General features: G+C 38.0%; 1 protein-coding gene across 2 annotated transcripts; it reads left to right on the top strand.

Annotated features, from left to right (window-relative positions):
- Positions 1-341: 341 nt before the first annotated feature.
- On the top strand, positions 342-8,064 carry LOC131322401 (uncharacterized). Of its 2 annotated transcripts, XM_058353717.1 has the most exons (11): positions 344-524; positions 618-641; positions 731-808; positions 902-1,009; positions 1,151-1,219; positions 1,347-1,454; positions 1,724-1,789; positions 1,862-1,969; positions 2,125-2,304; positions 7,578-7,649; positions 7,735-8,064. In XM_058353717.1, the coding sequence occupies exons 1-11, from the start codon at positions 498-500 to the stop codon at positions 7,834-7,836; spliced, it is 942 nt and encodes a 313-aa protein (XP_058209700.1). In that variant the 5' UTR covers positions 344-497; the 3' UTR covers positions 7,837-8,064. The 2 variants fall into 2 exon arrangements, with proteins under 2 accessions (XP_058209701.1, XP_058209700.1); XM_058353718.1 differs by lacking the exon at positions 2,125-2,304 and having other exon boundaries at positions 342-524.
- The last annotated feature ends 31 nt before the right edge of the window (positions 8,065-8,095 follow it).

The following is an 8,095-nucleotide window of genomic DNA, read 5'->3' as shown; positions in this document are numbered from 1 at the left end:
GGGTGGGTTTTTTCGCTGATCTCGATCATAAACTCTATCTTTTTTGTATAACCCGATTTCGTTTCATGGACCCCCACAAAAAATGCAAATCAAAACTTTTAAAATAACGCACATGGAAATTTAGGGATAACTGGCCAAAATTAAAATCAACACAAGATACATAGATGGTGTCCTTGACAATGAATATTGTTTTTAGCTGACATAGGAAGGGATAAATTGATGGTGTGATTGCCTCTATATTTTGACTGCCCATATATGATGAAGAATAAGAGGAAGAACCCTTTAAATTTTGGTAGGTAGAGAATCAACTTTTAATATTATTTTTTCATATATTTCCAAATCAATTGACTTATGGTCCTACCTTAATTTAACATTATAATTGACACATGCACGAATCTTTAAAGGGTCACTGGCTTACATATGAAACTTGACAGGTTTTGCAGTACTACCTGTCGCGACTTATCAAGGTCTAAGCTAACTAAGCTAACTCTAGAATCATGGATAACATTACTATTTTCGGTCAAGTAAGTCATTTGTCCCACTACGAGTTAAGCATGCTTGGCGTATCTATCTATATGAATTCTCATATGCTTTGTTCTTTATCTCATGTTGAACAGGCAGACAAACACTTGCAAAGAACGGTAATTGAAGGCTCCGTTAATTCTTTTCTTATGCAAGTCGACATCTTCTTGGTCTGACTTTATTCTTGCAAATAATTTTCTGTATATAGGTTGAACTCCTCCAAAAAAACAATGTCAGGGTTGTGATACGCGATGAGCAAGAACTCAACGCTATTCGTATTCGTGAAGTAAGTTCACCAATTGAGTCTTTTATCCATGTTCATTTCTTCATATTGTTTTCCCCCAACTTACTCATGTACATGTTATCTATTCGCTGAAAGGAAAAACGAAGGGCTCAAGCAATAGCTGCGAAAAAACTACAGGCAAACCGTATGGGAAAAGGAAAACAAATGGCTACATGTGCGGACAAGCGGAAAGATAATGCCTTGGTACAAGTCTCTGTGCTTTTCAACCAAACTTTTAATATGTGATTTATTTGTTAAAAAATTAATTCAAACCGCATTTATGCTTTTCTCATTTAGTCTACATCTTCATATAACTTCTTTAACCTCTCACAAATCACTTTGCAGGTTGAACTTCGTCAACATAGAAATGGTGGAGTTGTGATCCGCGATGAGTTAGAACTTCATAATCGTCAAGTACGCCCACAATAAATTGGTTTAAGTTTGAGTCGGTTTATTTTTGTGAAGTACTCCCTTCAGATTCATATATTTTTTGTATCATGTTTTAGATATTTCTTAATGCATGACACCTATTTGTTTAAAGGAGGAACGAAATGCTAAAGCAAAAGTTGTGGAAAAACGAAAGGCAAACTCTATTGGCAAGGGGAAACAAAAGTCTACATGTTCGAACAACGGAAAAGAAAATGTCTCGGTACGATTCTCCTTACATTTCTTGATGTTTGTCTTCATAGAGATATACTAGGAATTGTCCGTGCCTAAAGAGATTTAGCAAGTACACCCCATGAGAATTGAATGTGAAGTTTACTATATACTATTGAGTCTCTACTGAATGTTTGTCCAAATTATTATTATGTTTGGTTTGATCAATCACAGTAGAAGTCATCTACAGTTTTTTTTCCTATAATCCATAACTTCTTGGTGCAACTTTTTTTGACCTCTTTATTCAATTTCCATTTATAGGTTGATCTTCTTCATCATAGAAATGGAGTTGTAATCCACGATGAGCTTGAGATTCGTATTCGTCAGGTACATCCCCCAACTAAATTTGTTTTCTTATTTTTAAAACATTACAGATGCATGTCACCTATTTATCAATAGGAGAAAAGAAGGGCAGATGCAATAGCTGTGGAAAAACTGAAGGGAACCTCTATGGGTAAGGGAAAACAGACTGGAACATATGCAAATAGGGGCGAAGAAAACTCCAAGGTACAACTCTTTGACAATTTATTGAAGTTTGTCTTAGAATATATAGTGAATAAACTCCACAAAAATGGAACCTGATCGAAAATCATAATTTTGCTATATTTGTGGACCGATGAACATACCACCTATAAGATTTCATAACAAGTCTCATATTATAGGCACTCAATGATAATTTTATATCGAGAGCAACATTAGCCCAACGTGCACGACGAGATCGAGAAAATAGATTACAACAATGCACTGCGATTCCCCTTGGACAATGCTTGCGAGTAGACCCTCCACAAAAGCGACAATGTCTGCAAAATCTACAACAGAATGCACTACATGCAAAATCCACGGTACGACTCTTTGTAAATTTATTAAAGTTTGTCTTACCATACATACTGAGTAAACTCCATAAAAAAGAAAAGAACCTATTGGAATATCATATTTTTCTGTATTTGTGAACTATCATGTAGAACTAATGTTATGTTGTGTGTGTACCATGCGCAAAGATAATGTACTTTCGGATGAATATTTGCACAAAGTTGTATTATCGTTAATTTTGAGCATTCACATTAGAAGTCATTGACACTATGTTGCCGTTATCAAACTCTTACTTTTAAGTTATATAAATTGTGACATATATGCTGATTTAAATGGTGATTGATGAACATACAACCTATAAGATTTTATAACAAGTCTCATATTATAGGCACTCAATGATAATGTTATATCTAAAGCAACATTAGCCCAACGTGTGCGACGAGATCGAGAAAAGAGATTAAAACAATGCATTGCGATTCCCCTTGGACAACGCTTACGAGTAGACCCTCCACAAAAGCGACAATGTCTTCAATCTGTACAACAGATAACCTCTTTTACCACAGCCAGTCGCCTACATCCTACTTGCTCGGAACAAGGAACAGTTTCTACCAATGGGACCGAGCCTGCGCAAAAGCGTCAAAGGGTTACGCACATTGTTTCTACCAATTTGGCTAACATAGTGACTGAGCCGGCATCCTACTTACCTGAAACAAGGAACAATTCCACATGTTTGATGTCCTTGCCAAGCACATCGTCCGCTCCACAAAGAAACTGGTAAAACATGTTTAATTCTTAAGATAATATCCTTAAATTTAAAATTGGAACACCCTCAAATTGGTCATGTGAATCACAATATTTGCAGGTCAACTCCTACAAGCCAAATCAACCAAGAGGATCTTTCTTATGGTGTTAACATTGAAAATATCCCTACGAGTTCAAGAGTTCATAGTCTTGCACATATAAATTTAGGCAGGCATTATCTTGGCAAGATGGACATTCTATGTTCTCACTGTCAAGCCTTACATTGGATGGACGAAAAGTTGGCAAGATCTTCTAAAAAGAATCCCTTATTTGGAACTTGCTGTCTGCAAGGTACAATAAAGCTACATTTGCTTTCTACACCCCCTCCGCCTCTTAAAGCATTGTATGATGGTGATGATGTTAGATCCAAATCGTTTCGAAGTAATACTCAAGATTACAATGCAGCCAATGCTTTTACTAGCCTTGGCACTACATTGGATCCAAGAGTACTTAGTGGGAAGGGTCCTACTCCATTCACTATCCATGGGGAATTACGACATCGAACAGGATCACTACTACCGCAAGCAGGTCAGATTGGATCATATGCTCAACTGTATATTTATGACCCTAATTCTGCTTTAAACATTCGTAGTCAGAGAAATCCTCAATTAAGAAGGGATGTCCTTGAAACAATACAAGGCAGTTTATTAGAGGCTAATGCCTTTGTAGGTAAATTTCGCCAAGCTTATGCGGTTTTGAATCACTTAGCTGAGACAGGACAGAATTTACCGGCCCATCTTCACTACAGTTTGTCTACAGATCGACGACGATACAATTTACCGACAACAGATGAGATTGCGGTTGTAGTACCAGGGGATGGAACTAAGGCCAGTGGAATGAGAGATATCATTTTACATCTGAGAGGAGATAATGGGTTAATGCGAATTAATGAATGCCACCCAGCATACTTGCCACTACATTATGTTTTACTGTTCCCATATGGAGAGCTTGGATGGGAACCTGAGATGAAAAAGTGGGATACTCGGACTAATCAACTATCTTCTGATCGACTTACTCAGCTGCAATTTTATAGTTATCGATTGTTTGAGCGTTCGAATGAGTATTCAACAATTTTGAGGTCAGGTAAACTCTTCCAGGAGTTTCTGGTGGATGCTTGGGCTGCAACCGAGCAAAATCGATTAACATACTATATGCTCAATCAAGACAAATTTCGTACTGGACTCTACCAAGATTTTACTGGTATCCATCCAGATGAGCTAAACCCTAACCAAATTGGTAAACGATTTATTTTGCCATCTTCTTTTGTTGGTGGTCCAAGACACATGTTTGAGATCTTTCAGGATTCAATGGCTATCACACGCTACAACCAGCACCCTGATATTTTTCTCACCATGATTGCAAATCCCAATTGGCCGGAAATTACTTCAGCTTTGTTGCCTCATCAAAAACCTACAGATCGTCCTGATTTAGTTGCCCGTGTTTTTGAGTTAAAAAGAAAGGCTTTGATGAAGGAGATTGAAACAAACAAAGTGTTTGGTAAAAAAGTGGCACATGTTTATACAATTGAATTTCAAAAACGAGGTCTACCACATATGCACGCACTTCTTTTTCTAGAAGGACCATGTAAGATTCGAACTTGCGCTCAAGTAGACAACTTAATCTGTGCCGAGTTCCCAGATCCAAATGATGAACCAACGCTTTTCGAAACTGTCAAGAGTTGTATGGTGCATGGACCATGCGGTGCTCGAAATCCGAATGCATCATGTATGGAAAATGAAAAGTGTACTAAAAGATATCCTCGAGCCTTTGCAGAATCAACTACCATGGACCAAGATGGATATCCCATCTATCGTCGTCGTAGTGATGGCAAAGTATATGTTGTTCGAGGGCACGAAGTTGATAATAGGGATGTTGTACCTTACAATCCTTATCTTTCCAAACGGTTCAACTGTCATATTAATGTAGAGGTATGTGCAGGTATGCGATGTGTCAAATATATTCACAAGTACATTTATAAGGGTTACGACCGTACAACCATGGTGTTGGGATCTGCAAATGAAATTCAACAATATCTTGATTCAAGGTATATTGGCCCGCCAGAAGCTGCTTGGCGAATATTTGGTCAGCATATGCATGAAGAACTCCCAACAGTTACACGATTGACAATCCACTTGCCCGGCATGCATCAGTTAGTTTTCAATCCTGCGGATTCACCAGAGACTATCCGAAATAGGGCTGCGCAAGAAGTGTCAACATTAACTAGGTTTTTCTCATGGTATGCTTCAAATAAAGATGCTGAGAAGTACACATACCAAGAATTCCCGCAATATTTTGTTTGGAAATCCAATCAATATTGGACACCAAGAGTAATGGGGTACGCAATAGGTAGAATGTACTTTGCTAGCCCTAATTGTGGTGAATTGTTTTACCTGCGTTTGCTATTAACTATTGTCAAAGGGCCTGATTCGTATGAAAGCTTACGCACGGTTAACAATGTATTGTACGGTTCCTTTAAATTAGCATGTGTCGCGCGGGGGCTTTTGGAAGATGATGAGGAATGGATACAATGTCTTCAAGAGGCTTCAGTCATGAAGACTGGATACCAACTCAGGAGATTATTTGGTGTTATTCTTACACAATGCTCTCCCCTACATCCATATGCATTATGGAAGCAATTTTGTATCCATATATGCGATGATCTTGCGCATAAGATTCGTACATTATTTTCCATTGCCAACCCAACCGAGGCTCAAGTCGAAGACTATGGTTTGTATCTCTTGGACGAATTGCTCCATGAATCAGGTAAAAACTTACTTGACTTCCCGCCTATGCCTATACCAATTGGAAATTGGAGTGTAGTATTTGGTAACCGATTGATTTCAGAACATCGGCAACTGCAGATTGAGGCACAAGAGGTAGGTATACAAACTAATATTGAGTGACTAAACAATGGACAGCGTGCTGCTTATGATGCTATCATTTCTTCTATTTTCGAAAATAAAGGAACTACATTCTTTCTGAATGGCGGAGCTGGAACAGGGAAAACATTTCTCTACAATACTATTGCATTGAAATGTCGTAGTTTGGGCCATATCGTTGTAACCGTTGCTTCATCTGGTATTGCGTCATTGTTATTGTTAGGAGGTCGCACTGCTCATTCGACTTTTCGCATTCCATTGGATGTGTTGGAAAATTCTGTCTGTGGGTTTAGCAAGAATTCTTTACAAGCAGAATTGTTTAGGGAAACAAAACTCATAATATGGGATGAAGTTGCTATGCAACATAAATATTGTGTTGAAGCAGTTGATCGTAGCCTTAGGGACATATGCGATAATGAAAAGCCATTTGGGGGTATCACTGTAGTTCTTGGTGGAGATTTTCGTCAAGTTTTACCAGTGGTACCCAAAGGAGTGCGTGAACAAATTGTTAATGCGTCATTGAGAAGATCTGAATTATGGAACGATATACATGTTTTGACATTGGATTTGAACATGCGCTTGAATCCGATGGATCCTGAAAATGTTACTTTTGCTAGATTCCTGATGGAGGTAATCTTCTCTCTAAGTATTTCTTTCTAAAATCTCAAGTTTGAATTAAGAACACATTTATACCTCCTAATTTGATGATTTTTAACTTCTTAGGTTGGAGCTAATCCACAAGAAATTGTGCATCTTCCACCCACAATACGCAAATGCCAAGACCTAACGGAATTATTGTCTACAGTGTACCCACAATTGGAAATTCAAACCACATCAACCCCAACCTATTTGACAGAACGATCAATTCTTTCTGCTCGAAATGAGGATGTCAATGCCATTAATGCAGCCGCATTAAATGTGTTTCCAGGAGATGCATTCACTTACTTAGCTGCAGATAAGATGTCCGAAGATGATGAACTTGATCGTTCCATTACGAACCGCTATCCAAATGAGTATTTAAACTCATTGGATCCTCCTGGACTTCCGTCTTTTCGGGTAGAGTTGAAAGTGGGTTGTCCTATAATGTTGTTAAGGAACATTTCCCCCAAAAATGGACTTTGTAATGGCACGAGAATGATGGTTGTTAGGTGTGGCACTCGCATTATTGAAGCAAAGATTTTAACTGGGGAAAAATCAGGAAACTTGGAGTTTATACCTAGAATTTCCTTAACACCATCGTCATCTGAATTCCCATTTCGAATGACTAGACGCCAATTCCCAGTTCGCTTGGCGTATGCTATGACTATAAATAAATCTCAAGGACAATCAGTAAAGTTTGTTGGTGTAGATTTGCGCACTCCAGTGTTTAGTCATGGCCAGCTATATGTCGCATTGTCTAGATGCACATCTTTTGATCGTATAAGTGTCCTCCTCCCTAAGGATGAGACCGACACTACAACAAATGTTGTTTATCCGGAGATTTTGCTATAGGATTCAGTCTCAAATGAAAATCCAAGTGCACAGAATGGTACAACAAGTATTGTTTAGCCAATTTCATTCCTAATTCTAAGTTGGTGTTTTGACAAGTAAATGACTACCGTTATGCTTTCATTGGGGTTTTGTAGGATTGGGAGGAAAAGGCTATGGAGCGAAAAAGGATCAATTCAACTAGATTGCGTCATTGGCTGTCAAATAGTGTAAGATGAGTTTTACACTTCAAATTGATATACAACTTTTAGAGCAGTATCTATATGCTAATTTATTGTTTCACTAAATTAACAGATTGTGGTTCATGCTTTGAACTGGTACATAGAAGTTGATACTCAAACCTTTTGGAGAGTCATGGAAAGGAAGTTTAAGCCTCTCAATTCCAGAGGAGTCTAAGCTTTTCTTAGAAAGAGAACGTCTACATGCATATGGAATTTTGTGAAGCAGGCACATATTTTTTGACAAGGAGACCCTATTTATGACTCTCTTTTGTGAAGTCTTCTAACCTAGGGGTGTAGTCAATGGGAAGCTGCTTTTTGTAAAGGCTTTTGACAATAGTGGTGTATATCTTTGTTTTGTCATTTCCCGTACAAATTGAAACAGTATTTTACTGTCTGTACTCATGATTGTTTAAAAATCATTTAGTTTCTTTGAA

Source organism: Rhododendron vialii, chromosome 4a, assembly GCF_030253575.1.
Source record: "Rhododendron vialii isolate Sample 1 chromosome 4a, ASM3025357v1".
Classification (NCBI taxonomy): domain Eukaryota; kingdom Viridiplantae; phylum Streptophyta; class Magnoliopsida; order Ericales; family Ericaceae; genus Rhododendron; species Rhododendron vialii.
The sequence above is the reverse complement of the archived record's forward strand: the minus strand, read 5'-3'. Positions and strand labels throughout refer to the sequence as shown.